Consider the following 27,777-nt stretch of genomic DNA (forward strand, 5'->3'; position numbering starts at 1 on the left):
CTCCAAGTGCAGGTTCTCCACCCACGGAGCAGCTGCGCTCTCAGACCCGGGCCTGATCTCTCTGGGCCTCAGTTTCCTGCTCTGTAGAATGGGCTGCTGGCGCCACACACCGTGATCAAGGCCCCGTGGGCGCCGCTATTAGGAAATGCTCAGTGAAACTGGAGATCCTGACGGGCACCCAGGGTGTCATTAGCGAGATTATCCCCTTAGCAACCGAGGCCAGACGCCACAGGCCTGCCTCTCTGGCTCTTCCGCCCCCAGCGAGGCCCCAGTTGCCACCCAGGGGCTGGTGCCCGGGTGCCGGGGCTGATGGTTGATGACTGCGGGTGGGGCCTGCCCTCCACTCCCTGCTCGGTCCTGCAAGTCGCTGCCCGGCCCCTAGGGCAGTTTCGGGGAGCCAGGGGCTGCTAAAAAAGGGGTGTCTTAGGATCTTACCTCCTGGGCAGGAGGGTGTCAGGCCCCACCTCAGAGCAGGAGGGGCGGTGCTTGTGGGGGCCAAGGGCCACCCTACTGCTTTGTGTGAAACGCCATTAGGAGGGACAGCACCCTCGGACGGCACCCAGGCCCCAGCCTCATGCATTAATTCAGGGTCTGGGAGGTCCCAGGGCCCTTTTGTTTGTTTCTTTTTCTTTTCTTTCTATTTTTTTGGGGGGGCTTTTTTGGTCACATCTGGCGATGCACAGGGGTTACTCCTGGCTTTGCACTCAGGAATTACTTCTGGCAGTGCTCTGGAGGCCATATGGGATGCTGGGAATCGAACCCGGGTCGGCCACGTGCAAGGCAAACACCCTACCCACTGTGCTATCACTCTAGCCCCCAATCTTTGTTTCTTTTTTTCTTTGGTCCACACACAGCTCAGGGCTTACTCCTGGCCCTGCACTCAGGAATCTCTCCTGGTGGTGCTCAGGGGACCCTGTGGGATGTTGGGGATCGAACCCGGTTGGCTGCTTGCAAGGCAAACACCCTACTATTGGACTATCGCTGTGACCCCCCTTTTAAAAAAATTAATTCAGTTTGGAGCCAGAGAGATGGTACAGCAGGTAAGGCGCATGCCTTGCACATGGCAAACTCAGGTTCGATCCCTGGTACCTCCTTAAGGTCCCCCAATTCCCACCAGGAGTGATCCCTGAGCACAGAGCCAAGAGTAAGCCCTGAGCACTGTCAGGTGTGACCTCCCAAACCAAAATAATTATAATTAAAGATTTCAGTTCTTAGGATGAAGGTAGTAAGTACAGAGGTTAAGGTGCTTGTCTTGTATGCAGCAGCGCTGGCTTGATGCCAGCATCACACATGGTGATCACTGAGCACTGATCCAAGAGGTAGCCCTGAGCACTGCCCATGTGCCCAACCCCTACACACACACACACACACACACACACACACACACACACACACTAAAAGGGACAACAGAGCTGAGCCCAAGGGCTGGAGTGCAGGCCTGGGAGGCCCGCCCTGAGCTCCGTCCAAGCTGACCGCCCGAGGCCCTCGTAGTGTCCAGCACAGCTCCACTTGCCTTGCACGCGGCCAACCCGGGTTCGATCCCCCGACCCCCCACCCCTCACCACAAATGTTCCCCAGCACTGCCAGGGACAATTCCTGAGCGCCGAGCAGGGAGCAACCACCCCCGAGCATCGCCGGGCGTGGCCCCAAAACAACACAAAAGGCCCAGCTGCAAGCTGGAGCGCCGTGGACAGCGGGGGCCCGGCTGTCCCCTCCGAGGACGGTCAGCCGGCCTGGCCGGGGCTGTCCCTGCGCGGCTGGTCTCCCCGGCTCACCTGGGCGCCGCCCCGTCCGTCGGGCCCGCCCCTCCCACATTCCAGCGCGGCCGCCGCGATGCAGGACGCGGGCGCCGAGGCTCCGGCGGGCGCGCGGGCCGTCAAGGTGGTCCTGGTGGGCGACGGCGGCTGCGGGAAGACGTCGCTGCTCATGGTCTTCGCCGCCGGGGCCTTCCCCGAGGTGAGCGCGGGCGCGGGGCCCCGCAGGGCTCTCGGCTGGGCCCCGGGAGGGATGCCCCGACGCTGCCACCCCCAGCCGCCCAGAAGCGGCCCCTTCGCGGGCAGGGGGCCCCCGGGGATCAGCCCACCCGGCCTCCGCGGGTCCCCCGGGGATCAGCCCACCCGGCCTCCGCGGGTCCCCCGGGAATCAGGCCGCCCGGCCCGGGACACCCGCGAGTCTCGGGCCCAGCGCTGGGCTCCCGTCCAGCCGCGCCGCCCGCGGCCGCTGTGCACCTTTGGGCAGCCCCCGCCCCTCTCTGTGCGGGTTCCACAGCCCCCCCCCCCCCCATGACGGTGCCGCCCAGTCACCTTGGCGCGGGGCGGGGGGGGGGGGGGTAGGAGGGGAGGAACGCCCTGAGAAGTCAGGGGTCGCTGTTCCTGCAACGGGAAGGGCTCCCTGAAAACTTGTAGGCAGATGTCATTCTCCTCCGGGGACGGGGGCTCCTGCCCCAAGCCCTGCCCGCACCCCGTGTTATTCCCGGGAACCTGCCTGGTGGGGGTCTCCAGCTGCTTTGGGGGTCCTCAAGAGCCCCCTCTGGTCTCTCTGGTCCTTACCTGGAGTGGAAGGGGCCTGGGAGGGAGGGTCTCCACTTGGCCCTCCTGGGTGGGCCTTAAACTCACTGGCTAGCTCCAGGCCAAGCCCAAAGCCGTGACCCCCCCCCCCCCCAGCATGTGCCCCCAGCCCTGGAGTCTGCGCTTGCCTCAGGCCAGGCAGGCCCTGGGGGGCTGGGCAGCCTGGTTGGCCCCTTGGAGGAAACTGGTGACACTGGGATGGGGGGGAGGGGGCGCTGGCTTTCCACTGCGGTGGGGAAGCCGATTCCTGTGGTTTATGGAACTGACGTCACCTTCCCAGGCCAGTCACATTGTTTAAGTTGGGGGGTACGGGGTTTCCGGGGCCCCAGATGCTGCCCATGTGAACCCAACAATTATGGTGCAAGAATGGAGCTGCATGGCGGGGCCAGGGTGAGCGGGAGGGCACTGGGCAGACTGTGGCCAGGACCGGCGCCCTGGTACCAGCGTGGGAATCCCCAGGCTTCGATGGGGAGGCCGGATGGGGAGGCCGTCCCGTCTCACACCAGCTCTGGGCATCCCGCCCTGGCTGGAATGGGGGGGGGGGCAGGCTGGCCAGGGCGGGGTCCGTGCTGATGCCGGCTGTTGTTGGGGTCCTTGAATTCCTTCAGGTCCATTTCCAAGAAGGATGACCCAGCCTCTGGGGCGCTGGGTCCGAGCGGAGAGCCAGGTACCTCAGCTCATGGGGTGATTTATTCACAGAGAGGAGGGAGAGTTCCAGGGCCTGGAGCCATAGCAGCGCTGGCCTTGCAACTCGGCCCACCCGGGTTCATTCCCCAGCACCCCAGAAAGTCCCCCGAGCCCCACCAGAAAAATCCCTGATTACAGAGCAAGCACTGCCAGGTATAGCCTTAAAAACACCCAAAATAGGAGGGATGGCTCTCCAGGGTACAGAAAGCTGGCACATGGGCTAAGGCATTTCCCTTGCATGTGGAGACCCCAGAGACCCCAGTTTGACCCCTGCCACCACAGGGTCCCACCAGCCACCCAGCACTCCACGTGGCCCAAACCCTCCCCTGATTTTTTAAATTTTATTTATTTATTATTATTATTATTATTTTGCTTTTTGGGTCACACCCAGAAATGCTCAGGAGTTACTCCTGGCTCTGCACTCAGGAATTACTCCTGGTGGTGCTCGGGGGACCATATGGGATGCCAGGGATCGAACCTGGGTCGGCCGCGTGCAAGGCAAACGCCCTACTGGTGTGCTATCACTCCGGCCCCCTGATTTTCTTTTAAAGAAGGTAGATTTCAGGGCCCGATCAATAAATAGCACAGAAGGTAAGGTGTTTGCCTTGCCACGGCTACCTGGGTTCGATCCCAGTGCCCCATAGGGTCCCCTTAAACACGGTCAGGAGTGATTCCTGAGTGCAGAGTCAGAAGTAACCTCTGAGCATCACCAGGTGTGGCACAAAAAACAAAAGAAATGGTAGATTCCCCAGGGATCACTGAGTGGCATTCTTTTCCGTGGAAAGAAGGAAGTAGGCTCAAAATGTCTGGGGCCTGTTTCCATGGGAGTGACCCAGACAGGCAGCTTCACCTCAGGAGCCCACCGGGACGTGTGGTTTGCACCCCACATCTGCCCGCCTGACGGCACCAGAGAGATAGTGCCAAGGGGTGGCTATTGCTTTGCACGCACCCTACCCAGGTTCAATCTCCGGCACCCCGTGTGGTCCCCCCATTCCTGTCAGGAGTGAGCCCTGACCATGAGTGGGGGTGGCCTCCTCTGGTCGCCCCTCAAAAAAAGATTCACTACGGGCCAGAGCCTAGTACAGTGGGGAGGGCACTTGCCTTACATGAGGCTGACCAGACTCAGTGCCTGGCAGCATATAAGGTCCCCTAAACCAGCCAGGAGTGACCCTGATCCCTGAGCACAAAGCCAGGAGTAAACCCTGAGCACTGCCAAGTGTGGCCCCAATACACACACACACACACACACACACACACACACACACAAAAGATTGACCTGCCCACCCTAGACCCAAGCACTGTGCAGCCCCCAGTGCTCTGCCCAGCTGCCCTGGTCTGCTTTAGGCTATGGACTCCTCCTCCAGGCAGCCCTCCCAGCCCCAGGTGCCTGTAGCTACATGATTTGGGGGTCTCAATTCTTGGGCTTCCCACCCACAGTGGAGGGCAGAGCAGGCTGGGATCTAGAGGGGCGCGTTCATTCTCTGGGGCTTACCCTGCGGTCAGAGCAGGCAGGAGGTAGAGAACGCCCATGGCAGAAGGCAGGGGACTCGGCTGAGTTGGGGGAGGTCCGGGGGGGGGAAGGGGGGACTTGGCTGGGACAGGGTGACACAGCTGAGCTGGGGAAGGGGGGTAGACACATCTGGGACATGGGGACCAGGTGAGTCCTGGCACCTGTCCAGGCTGCTTGTGGGGGGGGGGGGGAACCATCCCCAGGGCAGGGGAGGAAGGGAGGGAGGGAGGGATTCCAGCCCCCTCCGGAAACAGAGCCCAGAGCCCTTGGACCCTGCCCCAGGGACAATGCGGCTACTCCTGGGCCCCCAGCCCCAGGCAGCCCGCAGGCTGCGCTGATCTTTATCCTGCCGGTGATGCAATGCTCCAGCCTCGCGCCTGGCCTCGGGAGTCCGCTCAGAGCCCCACGGCTGGACTCCACAGAGCCAGGTGTGGTCTAAGAAAAACAAGAGATTTATCTTTATTGGCCTTTTGGGCAGGTGGGGGGGGTCAAAGGACAGCCCAGAAGCTGACGGTCCAGAGTGGGGGGTGGGACTGTCACCAGGCTGGGGCCGTCCAGTCCCAGGGAGCTGGAGAAGTGGGGGCTGCTCCCAGGCCCAGTGTTTGCCCCTGGAGCTCAGTGTCCTGACGGGGTTGATGGGGACGGAATGCGGGACAGGCGACCCCCAAGCCTCGGCTGTCCTCTGCTTCTCCAGCTGCCCCGGCCCCTACTGCAGCTCTGTGGCCCCCCCGGGATCAGAGGCCACCATGAACCCCATTCAGGTCTGCCTCCCAGCACCTGGGGCCCAACGTCACGAGTCCCCCCCGCTTTTAGCTGGGACCGCATTGGCCAGCCCAGCGTGCCCTGGGGCAGCGGCTGTGTTGAGGTTCTCCTGAGCACTCCACCGATTTCTGGGACCCCATCTGCAGAAGCTCCCTTTCATTGTTTTTTGGTTTTGTTTGGGGGCCACATCTAGCAGTGCTCAGGGCTTACTCCTCCCTTGGCTCACTCCTGGCAGGGCTCGAGGACCATAGGGTATGGGGTTCAAACCCAGGTTGGCCCTATAGAAGGCAAACACCTTACCCCAGTTCTGTCTTTCTGCTCCCCTTTCTCCATTCTTGAATATGTATATAAAACCCAGTCATTGGGCTCTGTGGAGGGTCCCCCGAGGTCCAGGGGCAAAGGGCCTGGGACCTGATGACCTCAGATGGGCTGAAAAAGCAGAAGTGGGGGTCATGGGTATGGGGAGGTCCAGAAAACCATCCAGCAAGAGGCAGTCTCGGTTGGATATGAAAGGTGGACATGCTGAGAACAGACCCCCAAAACTCTTTTCTTTTTTGCTTTTTGGGTCACACCCGACGATGCTCAGGGTTTACTCCTGGCTTTGCACTCAGGAATTACTCCTGGTGGTGCTCAGGGGACCATATGGGATGCTGGGAATCGAACCTGGGTTGGCCGTGTGCAAGGCAAACACCCTCCCCGCTGTGCTATCATTCCAGCCCCCCAAAACTCTTTTCTTATTATTCATTTTTGGGTCACACATGGCGATGCACAGGGGTTACTCCTGGCTCATGCACTCAGGAATTACTCCTGGCAGTGCTCAGGGGACCATATGGGATGCTGGGAATCGAACCTGGGTTGGCCATGTGCAAGGCAAACGCCCTCCCTGCTGTGCTATCGCTCCAGCACCCCCAAAACTCCTTATGCCCTCCCAAGGGCAGGCACTAAGTCTCGCTAATTTCTAGCTCCCCAGGATCTAACACTGAACTTTGAGAAGGTGCGTTTGCTCAATGAATGAGTGAAGGGAAAAGGCAGGCGGATGGATGAATGAACCGATGGAACCAGAATGAATGTATGAGCAGGGGACAGGGGACAGCTCGAAGGTGACACCCAAGTTCAATCCCCGACGACCCCAGACTCTACTGAGGAGGTCCCCCTCCATTGATTTTTTTTTTTTGCTTTTTGGGTCACACCCGGCAATGCACAGGGGTTCCTCCTGGCTCTGCGCTCAGGAATTACCCCTGGCGGTGCTCAGGGGACCATATGGGATGCTGGGAATCGAACCCGGGTCGGCCGCTTGCAAGGCAAACGCCCTACCCGCCGCTGTGCTATTGCTCCAGCCCCTCTCCATTGAATTCATGAACAAATGAATGACTAAGCAAGTAGCTTGCTGTCAGTCAGGAGAAGCGGCCACAGGAAGCGTCTTGGAAATTACAAAGACTCCACGAACGATCTCTCCGCATGGAGGGCAGGGCAGGGAGATAGTGCGGCAGGCAGGGCACTTGGCTTCAGAGCGGCCGGCCAGGTTCCATCGCCGGCACTACATATGGTCCCCCAGCCTGGCTGGTGACCCCTGAACACTCCTGGCATGTGGAAAGGCCCATCCGGCCTGCCCAGGCGCACCTTGCCGAGTGCCTTAGTCAGAACCAGTAGTCAGGGGACTCCCAGGAACCCTGACTCAGAGCTCAGCCTGCGTCCCGTTTCTCTCCAGTGTGGCCCAAGAGGGCCCGAAGGCTGAGCGTGGGCTTTGCATGGGGGAGCCCTGGGTTCCATCCCCAGCTCTGCACCCCGCCATCACCCCCTGCCCCCAGCACCACTGGGTTTGGCCACAAACCAAACCAGAAGTGCCCATATTCTGGGGCTGAAGAGAAAGCACAGCGGGTAGGGCACCTGCCTTACACGCGGCCCACCTGGGTTCAATCCCCGGCACCCCGTATGGTCCCCCAAGTCCCGCCAGGAGTGATTCCTGAGTGCAGAGCCAGGAGCAAGCCCTGAGCATTGCCAGGTGTGGCCCCAAACCAAACCAAACCAAACAAACAAAACCCAGAAGTGCCCACATTCTGCCACTCCCTGAGAGGGTGGCGGGTGTGACCCGCTTTGGCCTGGGCATGGGTCTAGCCCTGCTTTGAAACTGGCCTCGCAGCCTCCCTGTCACCCCTTCTCCGCAGAGCTATACTCCCACCGTGTTTGAGCGGCTCAGTGTGAATCTACAGGTGAAGGGGAAGCCCGTGAACCTCCAAATCTGGGACACAGCAGGTTGGTGTGGGGGGACAGTGGCCTCCATCCCTTCTGAACGGGTGGGGGGCATCTGCCTCCAGGCTGGGGCCCAAGCACCCAGCCAGGGCAGTCTTATGGGGGGGAATAGGCTCCAGACTCACCTTGACCTCTGCCCCCAACACACACAGTCTCCTGACCTTAGCTGATCTCGGGGGACCCCAGCAAAAATGTCCTTGTGAGGGTCTCACCTGTCCTCACTCTCAACCCCAGGGCAGAGCAGACCCCCGCATGGTGGCCATGGAAGCCCCAGGTCCAGCGCGACCTTGCCTGATTCCTCCTAGAACGGGGGTTCCCTTGTCAATGAGCCGCGCCCAGCCAGGGGACTTGGCTCGCCCCTGGGAAAGCCATGGAACAGAGCCCCGGGGGGCACCTGAGGCAGAAGCCTGCATCCACCCCCATCCAGTTAGAAGTGTAGATGTGTGGGAGGTGCTGATGGGCCCTGACCCCACCCCCACCCCCTCTCTGTGCAGGGCAAGTGGACTACGACCGTCTGAGGCCACTCTTCTATCCTGACGCCTGTGTCCTCATCCTGTGCTTCGACGTCACCAACCCCTGCAGTTTCCACAACATCTCGAGCCGGGTAGGGGAAGGGTCTAGGCCCTGCAGACACCCGCTAATCTCCAGTTCAGTAGGGGCAGGGGGCGGTGCCCGGCAGACACCCACCAATCTCCACCCCCGTAGGAGGTAGGGGGTGGTGCTCTGCAGACACCCACCAATCTCCAGCCACGTAGGGGCAGTGGGCGGGGCAGTCCCCAGTCCTTAGATGTAGGGGGCGGAGCTAAGCCCCAGCTGCGTTGCGCAGGGGGCGGTGTCCTGCAGACACCCACCAATCCCCAGTAGCAGGGGGCGGTGCTCTGCAGACAACCACCAATCTCCAGCCCTGTAGGGGCAGGGGGCGGGGCCGTCCCCAGTCCTTAGATGTAGGGGGCGGAGCCAATCCCCAGCTGTGTAGGGGCAGGGGTGGTGCCCTGCAGATACTCGCCAATCTGCAGCAGGGTAGGGACACCCCGCAGGGCAATACCATCATCTGTCCTGTGTCAGCCCCCAACCCAGCATAGGAGATGGCACAGCTTAGCAGGTCCTGGGTGGCGTGGGCTGGGCCCTCTTGGCATGTTAGGGAAACTGAGGCGGGAGTGGGGGACAAGGACTTGCTGGGAGCCCCAGGGGAGTTTGAGGGCTCCGCACCTGCTCTAGACTGCCTGAACCGAACCTGTTCCTAGGGTGGGGTGGACCGGCAGCTCTCAGCTCTGTTTGCGGGGCCGCTGCTGCCTCTCAGCGGCCTCCTGGGATGCCCCCCAGTGATGTCAGGGGTCCGTGAGGCTGCTCCAGGGATCAGGACATGGCCCCTGAGTGTCTGCTTCCGCCGCCTCTGGCCACAACATGGCCAAGATGGACTCCCAGGTTCTTTTTCTGGCTTCTTTGGTTTGGGGTCACAGCCAGCAGTGCACATCTGCTGCTCCAGACTCGGGGGCCATGTGGTACTGATGTTGGCCCTGGGGCCCCAGTCACTGTTGCTGGGGTGGGGACAGGAAAGTGGGGGAGTGGGGTGTAAAGGGGAGTGTCACCATGTGGAGGAAGAAGGGTCGGGTGCCAGGGCTGGGGATCAGGCTGGGGACTCACTGCTCACTCCTCCAGCTGGAGTCAAGGGGGGCCTTCCCGGGAAAGGATGGGGCAGGACATCTGCTTCCAGGACTTACTTCCTCCCCCTCCCCCTCCAGGGCCTCACACCCCAGAGAGAACCACAAGAGGGGGAAGCCCCACCTACCGCTGTTGATGCCACTTTGGTTTTGGGGTGTTTTTTTTTTCGCTTTTTGGGTCACACCCAGTGATGCTCGGGGATTACTCCTGGCCTCATACTTCCGGAGGTGCTCGGAGGACCCTATGGGATGCCAGGGGTCCACCATATGCAACGCAAACATCCTCCTTGTTATACTACTGCTCCAGCCCCGTGCTGAGGCCACTTTGTACACGACCTTATGTACATGCTTCATGTGCATGCTTCATGTACACCCTTCATGTACATGAATTCATATACGCAGCTTTATGACTTTTTAGGTCAGAGCTGGCAGTGTTCAGGGGTTACTCCTGGCTCCGCACTCAGGAATTATTCCTGGCGATGCTCAGGGGGACCATGTGGGATGCTTGGGGTCAAATCCAGGTCATCTGCATCCAAGGCAAACGCCCGACCCACTGTTCTATCGCTCCAGCCTTGGCTTCATGGATTTGAGGCAGGCTTGCTCTCTCCCTGGGGGCCACTTCTACAGGTGATTTGACTTCTTCCGGGGTGCTCCTGAGTGGTACTTAGCAGTGCTCAACCACATTCCGGCTTTCACCTTCAGCACTGCCCTCTCTCTGCCCCACCAAGCGCCTTCCCTGCCTCTGGTTACGTGGTTCTGAATGTTTTCTCCGGGGCCGTTTGGGAAGTGCCGGCCCTTCACAGAGCAGCATATGGAGCGGGCGGGCGAAGGGTGAGGCCAGTACAAGAGGGACCAGAATGCTGTCAAGAGCCCATCATGCTGTCAGCGCCGGCTCAGACACCCTCTCTGGGGCCAGAGGGAGAGAGTGCAGGTGGGCAGGGCACTTGCCTTGCACACGGCCGTCCCCAGTTTGATCCCAGCAACCCATACAGTCCCCAGAGCCCCTCCAGGAGTAATTCCTGAGTGCAGAGCCAGGAGCAAGCCGTGAACAAGCAGGTTGTGGCCCCCAAACCAAAACCAATCAGATGCCCTCTCTGCACGTGGGTGGAGCTGGTGTCCGGCCGAGTGGCCAGCCCTCACTCCTCACTCCTCCCCTGCAGTGGTACCCGGAGGTGAATCACTTCTGCAACAAGGTGCCCATCATCCTGGTGGGCTGCAAGACGGACCTGCGCAAGGACAAGATCCTGGTGAAGAAGCTGCGGAAAAACCGCTTGGAGCCCGTGACGTACCACAGGGTGGGCCCCAGCCCAGGGGAGGAGGGCGCCGGGAGGAGGGGACACCCCAGCCTGCCCACTGGTGTCTAGGAAGGAAACTTAGAATGTTCTGGAAGGTCCAACCAGTGAAGGGTGAGCCCTTGAGTTAGCCCCCAGCTCTGTTATACACCTGGTCAGGGAGAAAGTTAGTTGGCACCTTGAAAGGCAGAGACCCAGCTGGGAGATGAAACCAGGCAAGGCCGAGAACTAGGGATGGAGGAGGCGGGAGCCGCGGGTGCCTTAGACTAACTCACCTTCCGCTGCTGTGGGGGTTGGGGGGCCCTGAGCGCCCCAACCTCACTCAGCCCCGCCCCCTCTCCTCAGGGCCAGGAGATGGCGCGGTCGGTGGGGGCCGTGGCCTACCTCGAGTGCTCGGCTCTGCTCCAGGAGAACGTCCAGGCTGTCTTCCAGGAGGCCGCCAAGGTGGCCCTGAGCAGCCGCAGTCGCAACATCTGGCGGCGGATGACCCAGATCTTCTGTGCCATGTCCTGACAGCTGGTCAGGCAGGAGCTGGGCACTCACCCTCTGGACGACTGGGCTGGACCCAGCCCCCCAGACAGCACCAAAAACAGACGCGCACCTTCAAGGACAGGCCCCCAGCCCCAGGGCAGGGATCCTTGAACAGCAGTGAGACCCCACCGAGGCCCCAGGATTGGGGTTCTCTGGGCTCACGCCCCAGGCAGGAGTGGCCTGGAGTCCCCTGGAATCGCTCCTGGCCGGGGACCGCTCACCCCGGCTTGCCTGGCGCCGCCTTGTGGCTATTCTCGGAACTGCACCCTTCGGGTGGGGCCAGCTGCAGCCCCTCAGGCACCTCCCGCCCCTCTGCTCCCGCCCTTTTCCGTGGTAACGGCAACAACAAAATGACTGTCCCTGGTGCCATGCCTCTTGTTTCGAAACGATCTTACACATATGACCCATGACACTTAAAATTCCATCCCAAGTGGGTGCTGGATCCAAACCCAGTAGGCAAATGACTTTGAACCCTCTAGACTTAATCTACAATATGGAACCAACCCAGGGCTGCGTCATCCAGCTGTTAGATGCGTAAGCGAGGCAGAGACACATCCGAAGACCTTAACGGGCCGGGCATCAGGGCTGGAAGGTTCTGGGGTGTGTCCTTTAGGATTAATACAACATATAATACGGGATCAGGCCATTAGTCAGGGTTTCCAGTTGGAACTATAGAATTCTGGCTTGCAATATCCTGAATGCTGACAAGCCCAGAACCTGTAGGGCAGGCCTGAGACTGAGTCTCTCCTCTGCGCAGGTCAGGTATTGCTGCACAGCTGTTGGGCGGATGTGTCTAACCTGAAACCAGTAACCAGTAGATGGGGCTAAATGGGTGAGCCTCGCCTAATCAGTTGAAGCATTTCCAGATGAGGTTTCCTACTGGGAGGTCAAGGTCGGGAGGGGAGGGGCAGAAGTGTGCAGATAAGGGAGAGACTTTTGGAGCCTCTTTCCAGGAGGAAGAGAGCCCTGTGCTAGGTTAATGGAAGATAGACCAGCTCAGAAAAGGGAGAGGGACTTTGGGAGGGAGGGGGTGAGGCGCACCCGGAGGTGCTCAGGGTGTACTCCTGGCTTGTAGTCAGGAATCATTTCTGGCAGTGCTTGCGAGACCATATGGGATACCGGGCCTCGAACCCTGGTCTGCCATGTGCCAAAGTAGAGCCCTCCTCCCTGTACTCGCTCTCTTACCCGAGAGGGAGGGACTTTCTAGCTAGGCTGTTGCAAGCCCCGCCCCGTGCCGACTCGGGGCGCCTTCCCATTGGATGGGTGCCTGTCTGTCTCCCCTGATTGGCAGTTCCATAGCGCGTCTTGCCAGGTGAGTGCCGGGGAGCGCGCTGGGCGCTGGGCGAAGGGCCTGGCGGTGACTCGGGCCACCCTCAGCCCTTTCCGCCTGGCCCCCTCCCCGCCAGCCCCCTTCCGCAGCCCCTCACCGGGAGCTCTGCCCACGGGGGACCCCTCCGGGCCACCTGCACCGGTACTGGGAGTGCGGAGCGCCCGCATCGCACACAGCAGCCCCGGGGTCGCGCCTTGTCACCCCTTGATCCTGAAGCATCGCAGGGAGCGACACTTCCCACCCTAGCACCGAGTCCCAGACGCTCCCAGCATTGCCAGGTGTGACCCCAAAACAAAACCAAAACACAGGGGCCCCAAGCCTGTACTCATTACCTCTTGCATTTCATGCTTGTCTTTCCCCTACTCAAACCCTCTCTCCCTCCGCCACTACTCAGTCCTTCAGGGTCCAGCTCAGACACATCCCCGCTGCTGCGCCCATCTCACTGCCGGCACAGGGAGAAAGCGACCTGGTGCCTTGGCGGGGGTCCAGCTATGATCCAGGACCCGGCGAAAGACTGGAGGGCTTCCCGGAGAAGGCGGCCTGCCCTGCCTGCGATGAGGACAAAGCAGCGCCAGAGACCCGCCTGGCTGCTGCAGACAGGCGTCCGGACTCCAGGAACAAGCCACCACACGCCCTGGAGGGTGGGTGGCTGGGCTAGACTGCTGCAGGGTGGCACCGGGAAAAGGAAGCACGCAGGCAGACTTCCTCCAGTCCCGGGAGAAACCGGCCCAGACAGGGTCCTTCCCAGGACCTGGGACACCCGCCCAGGGAGGATCCAGCGGTGGGGGGCGGGAGGGCTCTGCCCTCTCCTCACAACCCGGGCGGAGCCCCCAGACACCAAAGCGCCGCCGACGCCCTGCCTTGGGGTGTCTGCCGGGAAGGCAGGGGTGGGGGGTGGGGATCCCCAGCGTCCTCCCGGGATCGGCCCCTCCCTGGCATCCTGTGGGGGCGGGGCCGCCCCTCTGACTCACACAAAGTCACCGTCCTCCCTTGGACCGCCCCCGGGGCCCCAGACTGGGTGCAGGGAGGGAGAGTGGTGGGGTGCCTCGCCCCTTTGCGCCACACGGTCTCTTCCTCCGACCTCACCTGTGCTCGGGGCTTTCCTTTGGGAGAAGTCAGCAAGGGGTCAGGACCGGGACAGCAACAAAGAAGTGCGCCCCCCCACCCCGCAAAAACAGCAGAGCAGCTGACCCCGCACCCCACATGCCACGCAGTGCTTCCCCGATGATGAGTAGGTTGGTCTGGAAAGCACGGGGGTGTCCTGGGTTCAAACCCAGGCTCTGCCGTTTACTGGCCCCTCGTCCTGGGCCGGAGTTCCTGGGAAGGAATTTAGTGCTCTCAGGTGTGCTAAGCCGTCAGCCGCTTCCCGCTCCCTGTGCTGCTGTGGCCGTGGGCAGAGCTGCCCGAATGCCATGCTGTGCTTGCCAGGACGGCACCAGCAGGCCACTGGGATTGTGTGTGTGTGTGTGTGTGTGTGTGTGTGTGTGTGTATACATATATGGGTGCCGGGCATTTCAGCCACACCCAGAGGCGCCCAGCTCCCACTCCTGACTCTGCACTCAGGGTTTACTCCTGGTGGGCTCTGGGGACCATAGCGGGTGTGGGGGTTGAACCCCGCTCAGTCACGTGCAAGGCCAACGCCCTCCCCACTGTATATCTCACCGGCTCCTGGGCTCATATAAAAACAATGGTGGGGGGCATACCGGGTGGGTGCTCAGGGCTTCCTCCAGGCTCTGTGCTCAGGAATCACTCCTGGAAGTGTGTGTGTATGTGTGTGTGTGTGTGTGTGTGCGCGCGCCTGTGGTCAAATCTTGCCTCCCCCCCCCCGCCAGGTAGGCACCCTACCGCCACTGTACTGAAGTTTTCTCTCCCCAGCCCGCCCAGCCCCCTGGGGGCTCGTTGAGTTTAGTGGACCGGATGGTCCATGTCCACCAGTACTGCAGGGCTTGGTGGTAGTTCCCTAAGGAGGGGGCAGGGGAGGGAACCCCAGCTGAGTGACTGTCCAGATGGGGCTGTTTGCTAGAGGCGGGGCTTGTTGGGCCAGCCAAGGAGGCATCTACTCCCAGTCTCCCCATGCTGGCTGGCTTTAGGTGTGTGTGTGTGTGTGTGTGTGTGTGTGTGTGTGTGTGTGTGTGTGTCTTGCTGTGGTCCTGGCCAGCCACACTGCCACCCTCTAGCTTCCCTTGTAGACAGCCTTCGGGGCAGCCCCCTCAGGCCATGAGATGGACATCAGAGGAACTGGGGATGCAGACAGGTGCCTCCTCCCCTCGCCCCCTCCCCCCAGCCCCCAGTGAAAGGCACCTGAGGCCGGAGCGACAATGCAGCCGGTAGGGCACTTGCATTGCACATTGCCAAGCTGGGTTCGCTCCCTGGAGCCCCAACAGGGGTGACCCCTGAGCACTGAGCCAGGAGTAATGTCCCCAGAACACCACGCGCTTTCCTGCAGCCCCCAGGGTGGCGTCAGTCCCAGGTGTCAGTAGGGACATCCACCAGTTTTCCAGAGCTGTCGGAAGCCAGGGCCGCACGGACACGCGGACCGGCCAGCAGAGGGCAGCAAGGACCCCGCAGCGCCGCCCCCCGCCAGGACCCTCAGGGGCTCCGACACCGCGTCCCAGCCCCGCGCACCCCAACGCTTTGCCCGAGGCTCCCGGTGACTTGGCCATTCCCTTGGGTAGATGCAAACCTGGAAGGGCCTAGGGCAGAATCCGGGGTTCTAACGCGGCCTTGCCGCCTGGAGGGGAGTTACGGGACCCGCCTGCACTGTCACCCACCTCATTTCCTCTTGGCTGTCGCTGGGGAAGCGGGTTTGGGACTGAGGGTTCTGCTCGGACCATACCCAGAATTTGGAGCAGAATTCAGAGGGTTGATATGAGCCTTCTAGAAGGTTCAGGACACCTCTGCGATTGCCCCCAGTGACCCCCTGGGGCCAGCCTTACTGGCGTACCTGGGGGGTTGGCATGTAGCTAGACCCATCCTGCGGGGGCTGGCAGGGGGCGGGGAGGACGGTGTGAGGAACCTGATGTTTCATCCTGCTGGGGAGCAACTGAGAGGGGCCACCTTTTGTAGTGCGGGGGTCCCCTGGGTTCCCTGACACTCTGAGTACCCAACCTGGCCGCTTTGGACTCTGGCCTCTGTACCCCAAATTAAAAAAAATGGGGGGTCAGGAAAGTAGAGAGTTAAAGCACTAATTATAGAAAGCCGTGGAGCCAGGTTAGACCCCCACACCACACGTGGTCGTGGTCCTCCACACCCCTGGGAGGGACCTCAGAGCACAGAGCTGGGAGTCATTCACAGCAGAGCGGGATTCCATCTCCTGAGGCCCGCCAGAGCCAGGAGTGACCCCGGGGGTCAACACAAGCAAAGAAAGACAAGAAATGGACAGAGGAGCACTTTGGGCTGTTCCCTCTCACTGACCGCGTCCCTCTGCGTTCAACTTCCTGATCCCCAGGGCCCAAGCACCCGACCGTCGGGCCAGAGGCATGTGTGAGGGCCCTGGAGCCGCGTGGCCCATGCAGTTCCCCCTCTGCTGCTCCTCCCAGCAGCCCTCTGCGGAGCCCGGAGCCCCGACTGGCGGAGGCGATGCTCAGCTCCTCCCTTTATCCAAGGGTTCTGCATTGAGCACCTACTAAATTCCACCGCCCAGCCCAGAGCCGGGATCCATCCCCAGCTCCTGGGTCCCCCTGGGCAGAAAGAAGGGGAAGCATGAGGCTCCTTCCTCCTTCGAAGACAGTCCTCCACCCCCACCCCCAGAGCCATTCCTCTCTGAAGGGGTATGCCCTGGCGCCCCAGCACGCTTCCCGTGGTGCTCGGAACCCGCCCGCAGCCGCCCCATTACTCACGAGGAAGCTCATCCGAGGTCTGGAATGCGCTGGGATTCCAACGCTTGCTTCCACACTGGTGGGCAGCCGTAACGGGCCTGGGGCTGGGGGACCCTTCCTGATGAAACTACCCAGCCCGTCTGGGAGCCAGAGAGATAGTACAGCAGGCTGGACGCTCACCTTGCGAGCGCTGGACCCCGTTCTAGCCCCTGCACCTACCCCATATGCTCCCTGACTCCCACTAGGAGTGACTGTGAGCACAGAGTCAGGAGTAAACCTTGAGAGCCACTGGGTGTGGCCCCCAAACCGAAGGATAAATAAGAGAAAAATTAAATTAGAGCCTGAGAAATAGTACAGTGGGTAAGGTGCTTGCCTTGCGTGCAGCCGCCCTGGGTCCCAGTCCTCAGCACCACATATGGTGCACCACCAGAGTACCTCCAGGAGTGAGCCCCGAATACAGTCAGATGTGGCTCCCCCCTAAAAATAACTTAATAAATGTGCGTAGAGTTCCCATACATTCGTCATTGTCTTCCCCTGAGCTTTTTCTTATTTTGTAATACTCCCCTCCCTGCCCTGCCCCAGGGCCTTTGCATATGCCCCTCTTCCTCTGCCTGCTCAGATCTCAGGATGCTCACACCTGGTCTTCCTGGAGAATCTTCTCTGTGCACCCCCCAGTCCCATCACTCCTGTCTCCCTACATCACTTTTCTCCTCCAAGGGCACTCTGAGGTCCCTGGGTCCCAGCGCCTGTTTGTTTTGGGGCCAAACATGTTGATGTTCAGGGGTTCCTCCAGGCTCTGCACTCAGGAATCATTCCTGGTGGTGCTCAGGGATCCGGATGGGATGCCGGGGACCAAACCCCAAGGGCGGTGTGTGAGGCCAGCGCCCTCCCCACTGTGCTCTCTCTCTGCCCCCTTCCCGCCTGTTTGGTTGGCATTAGTGCCCTGCACTATGGAACAAGCCTGCCCAGAGAAGACAGGCAGCTCTGTGCTCTCCTGTGCCTGGCACCTGATAAGATTCAGCAAGTGTTTGTGTTTGTCAGCGGGGAGACGGGAGCCGGCACCCCACTCCACAGTGCAGGCTCTGAGGAAGAAGAAAGACAAGCCGCTGTCGCAGAGAGCAGGGAGGGGTGGGGGAGGGAGATTTTTTCCTTTCCCCTTTATTTTGGCTCTCTGGCCCACACCCGGCCACGCTCGGGGCTTACTCTGGCTCTGCTCTCAGGGATCACTCCTGGCAGTGCTCGGGGGACCCAGGGATCAACCCCAGGGGAACACATGCTGGCAAGCCCCCAGCTGCTTTTGGCCATTTGTCATTTTTCCGCACTCCCTTACTTCCTCCCCTTGTAGATGTCCACTGGTTTACCACAGAGAGCCCAGAAGATAAGATTCATTTATCAAATCTAGGAAATTAGGGGACAGAGCGCTCTTATAGCACGTGATATGGTCCCCTAAGCCTGCCAGGAGTGATCCCAGAGTGCGGAGCCAGGTAGACCCTGACACCTTTTGGTATGGAGAAATCAACAACAACACAACAAATAAAGCACAAAAGAAATGAACAATTAAACTCCAAACTTTATTTGACTTCAACAGTTTTGCCCGTAAAGTCCCTGTAGTGGTCCCAGAGCCTGCCCAGGCTGCCTTGCTACACTCATGTCATATTTACAGTGACTCTATTTACCTGGGGGATGGTCTAGCTATGAGGGCTGGCTCACTCTGCGGTGCTCAGAGGCTACTCCTGGCTCTGTGCTCAAGGGTCCCTGGAGTCCTAACTGTGTGCAAGGCACGTCCTGAGCCCTGGGTCATCTCGTTGGCTCTTTGAAACGGGTTTAAAAATATTGTCTGTGGGCCTTTTATTTCTTTGCATTGTTTCTAACTGCCTGCTTTGAAGCCTAGCCGGAAACAACACATGCTCTGGGTGTTACATGAAAAATCAAAGTCCAGAGTACAGCCACCCCGACCCTCACCCACATACACCATAGGCAACAGCACACTAACCAACCGCACACAGCAGAGATGACGCATGCAAGGACATACCGCACAGCACAGGTAACACACAAGGTCACACCACACATAGCACAGGTAATGCGTGTGCGCGCGCGCACACACACACACACACACACAGACATACCTCTTACAGCACAGATAACTGACACACCACACATGACACAGATAACATCTAACACACACACACACACACACACACACACACACACCTGGTGTGCAGATAAGGGAGCTGGGCAGGGGCCCTGAGTAGGTCCTGGGGCTCCAGGAAGTGACTCCCCAAGGTCCAGGTAGCCACTTAACTTTTTTTTTCTTTTTGGGTCACACCCAGCGATGCTCAGGGGTTGTTACTCTTGGCTCTGCACTCAGGAATTACTCCTGATGGTGCTGGGGAATGCCAGGGATTGAACCCGGGTCACAGCGTACAAGATGAACACCATCCCTGCGGTACTATGCTCGGGCCCTGGCAGCCACTTTCTTGCTTCGCACACTTTCCTCGTCAGAGCCAGATAAAGTGCCCTGCCGCTTCCTCGGGATAATGAGGTGCTAATGGCCCCCCAGGAAGAGTCCTGGAGCTTAGTGACACCCATCCATCAGAGCTAGGGCCGCCTCCAGGCACCCCCTCTGGCGGCCCTTCCCAGCCCCCAGCAAGCAGGGATGCCTTCAGCCTATGGTAGAAGATTTCCTGGGACTTGAGCTCCTGGAAGGCAAGTGAGTTGGGGGTGGGAGACCCCTCTACTGCACACACCGATACCCTCCCTCCCCCTCTCTGCCCACTGAGTGCCCTGCCCCCAGGTGCTCTAGCCCAGAGCAAGGCTAGGAGGGAGCCAGGGATGGAGGGGGAGGGAGAAGGAACAGGGGGAAGGATTTTCCTTCAGTGTATTGGTACTTTGGTGGTGCTCAGGGATCCCTGCCTGCTCTGGGTTTGGGGGGTCACTCCTGGAGACGCTGGGTTGTCCTGTGCCCTGCATGCTCTCAGTGCACTGGGCAATCACTCCGGTTCCCAAGAACTCTATTTTAGGGGCTGGAACCATAGGACAGCGTGGAGGGCTCTTGCTTCCACACGGCCAACTCGGGTTCAATTCCAGCACCCCATATGGCCCCTCGAGCCCTGCCAGGAGTGATCTCAGAGCACAGAGCTAGGAGTAAGCCCTGAGCGTAGCTGGGTGTTGCCCCCCAGAACGAAACCACAAAGCTTAGCAAAGCACTTTACCTCTGCGATCGATCTCCCTCCCCAAACCCAGAACCCAGAACCTTTAGGTGAGGGGCCGCAGACAGAGGCAGGGCAGAGCCCCAGAACTGCCCCAGGCCTCCACCATCCAGGGCGTGAGGCATGCCACAAATGGGATGCTCTGAGTGAGATCCGGGGAGCAGGGCACCCCAGCGCAGACGAGGCAAAGATTCGGTGGGAGCTCAGGAGTGCTGAGGTCTGAGCTGCTGCTCCTGGCCTGGTTTGGTTCGGGGTCACACCTGGCGATGCTGAGGGCTTACTCCTGGCTCGGGAATCACTCCTGGCGGTGCTGGGGGGTGGGGTGGGGACCCTATGGGTGCGGGGATCATCCCCATGTACTATTGCTCAGGTCCCTCCCTGCTGCTGCAGGCAGGGTAATGAAGACTCTGCAGTGAGCACTTTCCCTGTAAAAGGAAACGGGTCCAAAGCGTGTCTCCATCCCAGATGGGGGACGCTGTGTGTGACAGCCTGGAGTTTCTTCAGAAGAAACCATCGGGGGCGCTGGAGTGGGTGCAGTGTGTAAGGGGCTGACTTTGTATGAGGCTGACCTGGGTTCGATCCCTGGCACCCCATCTGTTCCCCGAGCAGTTCACACCACGAGTGATCCCTGAGTGTCCAGATAAGAGTAAGCCTCGAGGGGCTGGAGCGATAGCACAGCAGGGAGGGCGTTTGCCTTGCACGCGGCCGCCCCGGGTTCAATTCCCATCCCATCCCTGAGCACTGCTAGGAGTAGCGAGTGCAGAGCCAGGAGTAATCCCTGAGCATTGCCGGGTGTAACCCAAAAAGCAACAAACAAATAAATAAATAAATAAATAAAGAGTAAGCCTCAAGCACTACCAGGTGTGGTCTAAGAAAACAAAAAATCATCCAAGACCACTGGCTGTCTGGTTCTCTCTGCTGGGGCCAGGACCCTGTCATCCGGGCATTGTCCCACAAACCTTAGTGACATCCCCTAGTCTAAGCTAGACCCATGCAAATGCAGGTAGGGGCTGAGAGAGAGTGCAGGGATTAAGAGGGCTGCCGTCATAGTCACAAGCCAACTCTCCCCCCACCCCCGTCTGTCCCCAGCACTGCAGATGGTCCCCTGAGCACCCGCCGTGACCCCTGGGCACTGCAGCACTAGCTGGAGCTCCCTCCTCCACAGAAAGCCGTGATGGGTGGAGCAGTGGCCTGCGCACATCCTGCCCCCCACAGGCCTCCCGCCTCTGAGGGGCTTAAACAAACCGAAAAACAATAGGAATGTAAACAGCTGGAGGGGGGTGGCTCGCACTCAGGGTACCTGTCACCCCAGCCCCGGGATGGGGGAGGGGCCGCCCAGGCAGCTCACGGGTTGGTGCCCACCCCGACTAGTAGCGATTTCAAACTACTCTCAGCACTTTGTCCCAAGGAGCTGGAAGCTGAGGTCGGAGGGTCCAGGACACTCGCATACCCCCTGGGGCAGCAGTGTCCCCTCCCTACTCCGCAGGAGAGATCTTGGCAGCGTCTTGAGTAACTGTGACCGGGTGGGAGTGAGTGGGGGAGCACTTGCTTTGCATGCGGTCCATGTGGGTTCCATCCTGGGTACTGCTGGGTGTCCCCCTGCACCCCAACTTGATAAAGCATGTGCCCTAGTGGAGGGAGAGTTGGAGGCGGGGCCGAGCCCCCAGCCTCACTCAGGAGCCTTAGGAAGGGCCCTGTCCTCACATTGGTGCTGGTCACCAGGACCCTCCCGGAGGAGCTGGGGGTGCTCCCTCTCGGATCCTCCCACCAGGGGCCTGAGTGGACACTGTACCATAGCAGGAGTCAGGCCCTCCCTGTCCCGCTGGACCGGGCCGTCACCTCCCTCAGTCTTGTGTGGTGGCTTGTTCAGGGGATTTTGTCTGGGGGCCACCAAGTGGTCTTGGAGAATCTAAATCCCATGCTCCGCCCTTACGGCTCCCTCGCCCGGCTGGTGGGGCTCCCTTCCCCCCAGGCTTGATCTGTATTCCCCAGGGGCTTCCTGTGGGCTCTCCTCCCCAGCTGTCCGTCCTTCACCTGCGTGCATCTCCCACACTCCCGCGTGCTCACCTGTTCTTTCCACAGGTCCAGGGTCTCTGGAGTGGGGATTTAGGGCTCAGAGTGGGGCCCAGAGGAGAGCCTCGATAAGAGCCACATTCAGGGACTGGAGAGACAGTGCAGTGTAGGGCGTTTGCCTCGCACGCGGCCAACCTGGGTTTCATCCTTGGCACCCCATGTAGTCTCCTGAGCACCAGCAGGAGTAATTCCTGAGTACAGAGCCAGGAGTAACCCCTGAGCATCGCTGGGCTAAAAAAATAAATCACTGTCACTGTCCTCCTGTTGTTCATCATTTGCTCGAGCGGGTCCAGTAATGTCTCCATTTTGAGACCTGTTGTTACTTGTGTTTGACATAGTGAATACGTCATGGGTAGCTTGCCAGGCTTTGCCGTGCAGGCGAGATGCTCTTGGTAGCTTGCCGGGCTAAAAGCTGCGTTCGGGTTCAGGTCGGATAAAACCCAAGTTAAGGTGTTTGCCGTGCACACAGCCAACCTGGGTTTGATTCCTGCCAGGAGCGATCCCTGAGCACAGAGCCAAGAGTGAGCCTTTAGCACCGCTGGATGTGACCCAAAATAAAAAAAAAAAAAACATTCAAAATAAACTTTTAAAACGCAGGGCTTGAAGGCTGTCTCTGGCAGCTGACAGAGCCGCCCCCGGGAGGAGGAGCGGGAGGAGCGGAGCCTGCTGGTGAGGGGGTGAGCGCCCTGCCCCACCCCACCCCCTCCCTCCTGCCTCACCCATCGCCCTGGCTGGTGAGGATGCCGCCTGGCGCGGTGCGGCGGGTTCGCCCTGCCCCAGCCTTCCCGTGCCCACGGGTTCAAGCTCTCGGTCCCTCTCCCCACACAGATCACTCCCTGTGAGGCTGCCCATAACCCCGCCTGCCTCTGCCCTCCCTGCTCTCTCCAGCTGCACAGCCGCACCCCTGCACACAAAGAACAGAAAGGGAGCTGGCAACCCTCAGCCGGCAGAAATAAGGGGGACCCCGGCCCAGCCCGGCAGACTCAGGGCCCAGAGCTCTGAAGAAGGTGCCCCCGCCCCGCGTCCTTCCCCTTCCAGTCTTCTCTCTTTCTCTCTGACCCACCCTTCCTGGGGCACTGCCCCCTCCCCCCTCTCGAGCTTCCTCCACTTGAACCCTGGCCTCCAGGTTGGTTCAATACCCCCGCCCTGCAACTCGCAACTTGCAACCTGCATAAACTGTTCCTGTCTAGGCCACAGCCCAAGATCCGGTTGCAGCAGCTCAAAGCCTCACAGAATCACCCCGACTTTCTTTCCAACGGCCTGCCGACACTCAGAGCAACCCACAGCAAGCTCCGCCTTCTTTATTTTTGTGATGCTACAGATCAAACCCAGGGCCCGTACGAGTGAGGCGAGGGACTTGCCCTCAGCCCCCTCGGTCCCCTCCATCTCGCACAGGAGCAAACCTGATATTTCTTTCTTTTCTTTTTTTTTGGTGTTTGGGTCACACCTGGCTCTGCACTCAGCGATCACTCCTGGTGGCCCTCGGGGAACCATAGGGGATGCTGGGGATCAAACTCTGGTCAGCTGCATGCAAACGCCCTCCCCACTGTACTAGCGCTTCAGCTTCATTGAACTCAGTTCCCACAGATGAATGCACGTGTGCGCGTGAGTGTGCACGCGTGCGTGCGTGCGTGTGTATGTGTGTGTTGTGTGTGTGTGTGTGCACGTGCTTGCGTTGCTCTCCTACACTACTCAAGAGGTTCTTAGAAGTGTTTGGTGGAAAGTGGGGGCTCTGTGGCCCCAACTAGCGCTCAGGTAGACTGACCTGAGGCACCAGCCCCCACCCATGCTCGCCGCAGGTCTCTGGAGTCCCCAGCCCCAAAGGGAAGGCTGAGGGTCACTCCCAACTGCGTAGGACCTGCCCCCTGGAAGGGGCTGGCTGGGCCCTCGCCAAGAAATGCAAATGTCCCTCCACCTCTCCCCCCACGGGGCCAAGCTGGTGGCTTGCTCCGCCCTTCCTGCTCCTGCCTCTGCCAAACTGGCCTTTCTCTGCCTGAGGCTTTGGCGCCTCCGCCAGCTGCCCCCCCCCCCCCGCCCCCAGCCCCCAGCACAGCCCCGTTGCCTCCGCCCCCCCCACCCTCCTGCCCCCAGCTGCTGCCAGCCAGGCACCTAGGGCGGTGCCAGGGTCTTTCCCATCCCGTGGAGCCCTTTGAGGCACTGGCGACCCGTCACAGCCCTCCCCATCTGGCTCTGGGCGCCCCACGCCCGCTGCCCTGCGTCCCTTCCTGCCCCTTCCTGCCCGCTGGGTCTTCCTGGCAAAGGGAGTGCGCGCCGCGTGCCCGTGTCACCCGGCTGGGCCAGCGCTTCCTGAAATCGCCCCTCTCCTGGTGGCCGGCTGGGCGATGGGCCCCTGCATCAGTCAGTGTCTCTCAAGTTTCCAAACCTCTCCAGATACAGCGGAGGGAGCAGGCACAAGGCAGAAGCGATGAGGTTTTTTTTGCTTTTTGGGTCACACCCAGTGATGCTCAGGGGTTCCTCCTGGCTCTGCACTCAGGAATTACTCCTGGCGGTGCTCGGGGGTGGGGGGGGACCCTATGGGATGCTGGAGATCAAACCTGGGTAAGCCGGTCCTTGCAAGGCAAACACCCTCCCCTCCCCGCTGCTCCAGCCCCAGTAATGGTGGTGGTGCTTTGGGGACCCTCTAGCAGTGCGGGGACAGGGGAAATCAGGCAGAGGAGCTGCAGGCACTTGCGGCAGGCAGGTGGGACTTGGCCCCTCACACCTTCATGGCAGGAGCCCACCCACTGAGCCTAAACTGTCTCTCCGGCCTTCCCTCATGGGGACTTGCCACTCCAGGGGGCACGCAGCTATTGCTGAGACCGCGCCCATGTGGGGGTCCACGGGCCCAGCAGGGGGCAGAGTCTGAACTGGTGGGAAAGGAAGAACCAGGTCTGGCCCAGGGGTGGGGAAGGGTCAAGTCCCTGGCGTTCTCTGGGGGAAGTCACTCTACGGGAAGTGAGGGGACTCAATGGGGCCTGCAGGCTGGACGCCCCAGTGTGTGTGGGGGGAGGGGCGGCAGACAGGCGCCTGCTGCGGCCTCAGCTCCTCTACAGGGCTACCACCTGTCCAGTGGGCTCTGCTCCCCATTGCATCTGTGCCCAACTCTGGGGTGCAGGAGTGGCCGGAAGGGCAGGAGGACAGGAAGACGTGGTTTCAGTGGGAGAGGTTTCACTGAAGGGAGGCTGCCCTTTGCCGTGCCCAAGACTTGGGTGGTTCAAACGGGAACTCCTCTGCCTTCGGGTCTACCCCTGCCGCTGAACCCCAGGCATGTCCCTCAGCCTGGCTCAGCTCAGCTGTCCCAGCCCACAATCTCCTGCTTCCTCCTCCCCATTTCCAGCTCTGTTTCCTGCTCCCCTCGCCCCACACCTCTTGCAGGCCACCCCCATCCTCCCTGAGCCCGGCTTCCCCTCCTGGAAGGAGCTGGTGGGCAGGGCGTCCCTCTGCCTTCACTCTCCACTCCCTCCCTACCGTGCCAGCACAGCTATCAAAGGTCACCCCTGATGTCACAGTGCCTCCCCACCCCCTCCCGCAGCCCCACCACCGCTCTTATTCCTGCAGCTGCAGGACAACTCCCAGGGGCCAGGATGGGTGGGTTGGTCGCTGCCTCCTCCTCCACGTCCGCCCTCCTCTGGCTTTGGGGCCCCAAATCAGCACTAACCGGCTCTCCCCAGGAGCCCCTCAGCCTTGCCCAGTGCCAGGGGAACCTCTTCCTCTGCACCCTCCGGGCTCTCCCACTTTGGGGGAGCTCAGCAAATGCAGGGGTGACCAGGGGCTGCTTCCCCGCCTTTGGGGTCTGTCCGGGTGATTTCTGGGACATGCAGGGCAAGGCATACGGGTGGGCGAGGGACCAGGGATGCAGACAGGGGGACTGTACTCACAGCTCACTCCTCCTCAGCCCAGCTGCTGCTCTGGTTTCAGGGAGCCCATTCTGCTAGGACCTTCTCCCTCCAGGTGTGACCTTCCGAGAAGGTTCCTTTTCTTTCGCAGGGAGGATGGTTCTTGGGGCTACACCTGAGCTCCTTGCTCCAGGGTCGCCCCTGGCGGTGCTCAGGGACCACGGAGGCTGCAGATCAAACCCGGGGCTCCAGCACACAAAGCCTGTGCTCCATTCTTTTGTGTCACCTCCTTGACTCTGTCTTGACACTACCATCACCTCCTTGGAGAAGGCCTATTTCCGTTTTTTTTTTTTTTTTTTGGCTTTCTGGGTGACATGGGGTTACTCCTGGCTCTGCACTCAGGAATTACTCCTGGCAGTGCTCGGGGGACCACTTGAGATGCTGGGGATAGAACCCGGGTCAGCCATGTGCAAGGCAAACGCCCTACCCGCTGTCCTATCGCTCCAGCCCCTATTTCCTTTCTAGAATGTCTGAGACTGCTTGTGCCGGTTCTCCCAAGCTCTGGGATCAACCGCATTTCACAAACTTGATGTGGGGCTGGGGCAAGAGCACAGCGAGGAGGGCACTTGTCTTACACGCAGCTGACCCTGGGTTCCATCCCCAGCACCACCTAGGGTCCCCCAATCCCTGACGGGCATGATCCCTGATTGCACAGCCAGGCGTAAGTCTGAGCACCTCTAGGTGTGGCCCCCAAAGAAAACAAACTTAATGAGGCGGGACTTCCTGTGTGCCAGGCACTGCACAGTACCGCTCTCGGGGCGTGGCAGATCCGCTGTCTCTGAGGACAGGCTTCCTGCCATTCCACCAGAGAGAAGGCCCTAGAGCAGATGGGCCGGGCAAGGTGGCACCTGGCTGGCGTGCACTGCCGTGTGTTCTCTCAGAGAGGGGCTGCCAGGTCCTCCACATGTCCTGCTACCGTATCCATCTGAGGCGCTCCGCCACCCCACACCCATCCCCACAACGGACACTGCTCCATCTGCCTGTGGACAGTGCCAGAAGAGGCCCTCCAGGAGACGGAGCTGAGTGCTTGTTGGCTTCTGCTGTGTCCAGAACAGGCCAGAGCTGGGAAGTGCCCATCCATCTGGTCTTCTTGGAGGTCATCAAAAAGCTCAGCATCCCTCCTCCAAGAAGCCTTCTTTGGCTAAAGGACACCTCCCTTCCTCCCAATCCAGAACTGGCCCTTCCCACCTTTGTGACCTCACAGTGTCCAAAGCAAACTGTGTCCATGGCCTTCATAAAAGTGATGGCCATCATGGCATTGGTCGTGGTTCACACCAACGTACATCTCTATCAGACCCTTCCACTCCTTCCAAGAGTCTGTTTGGAGGCCAATTTCCAGGTCACCTGATGCTCTCCCTCCCTCGGGTTGTAATCCTAGTGGTGCCAAGCACAGATGCTCTTTCTGTGGAAGGGAGGAATGAATGAACATTTGATCCGATGGTTAAGAAGTTTCACTCCCCCCGCCCAACACACGGCAGACAGGGCAGCTCTCAGTAGACATGCTACATGGTCCTGATTTCAGGACTAAACTAGCTCCGGGGCCTGACCAAGTTATTTTATTTATTTATTTATTGCCTTTTGGGTCACACCCAGCGTTGCTCAGGGGTTATTCCTGGTTCTGCACTCGGGAATTACTCCTGGCGGTGCTTGGGGGACCATATGGGATGCTGGGGATTGAACCCAGGTCGGCTGCATGCAACACAAACGCCCTACCCACTGTGCTATCGCTTCGGCCCCTGGCCAAGCTATTTTAGTGAAACTCTTGGCCCCCAAGCCCACACAGCTGACTGTTTAAAAGGAGCAGGCTGGAGGAAATGACGTCAGTGCTCCAGACCAGCTAGAAGGTCCTGGGATTCAGCCTTAGAACAGGACCCAGCAGACACTCCACAGAGGAAGTCCGAGTCACAGAAGGCAACGCCCAGCCCTGGGCGTCCTGGAGAATGGAGGCAAGGAGCTGTGCGGGGACCTGCTGTGTTTATTTCTCTGCTCTCCAACTCTACTTCGCTGTCATCTGTCCCTGCAGGATGGCACCTGAAGCAAAGTTTAGGGACTGAGTATTTGTCTTTTTTTTTGGGGGGTGTGGTGGGGGCACAATGGCAGTGCTGAGGGATCACTGCTGGTGATGCTCAGGGAAGCATATGGGGTGCCAGAGATCAAACTGAGGTTGGCTGTGTGCAAGGCAAGTGCCTAA

General features: G+C 60.2%; 1 protein-coding gene across 1 annotated transcript; it reads left to right on the forward strand.

Annotated features, from left to right (window-relative positions):
• Positions 1-1,809: 1,809 nt before the first annotated feature.
• On the forward strand, positions 1,810-11,376 carry RHOD (ras homolog family member D). The gene is made up of 5 exons (XM_056131951.1): positions 1,810-1,956; positions 7,692-7,779; positions 8,271-8,380; positions 10,598-10,732; positions 11,075-11,376. The coding sequence occupies exons 1-5, from the start codon at positions 1,834-1,836 to the stop codon at positions 11,240-11,242; spliced, it is 624 nt and encodes a 207-aa protein (XP_055987926.1). The 5' UTR covers positions 1,810-1,833; the 3' UTR covers positions 11,243-11,376.
• The last annotated feature ends 16,401 nt before the right edge of the window (positions 11,377-27,777 follow it).

The sequence above is a fragment of the Sorex fumeus genome, unplaced genomic scaffold, assembly GCF_029834395.1.
Source record: "Sorex fumeus unplaced genomic scaffold, SorFum_2.1 ptg000093l, whole genome shotgun sequence".
Taxonomy (NCBI): domain Eukaryota; kingdom Metazoa; phylum Chordata; class Mammalia; order Eulipotyphla; family Soricidae; genus Sorex; species Sorex fumeus.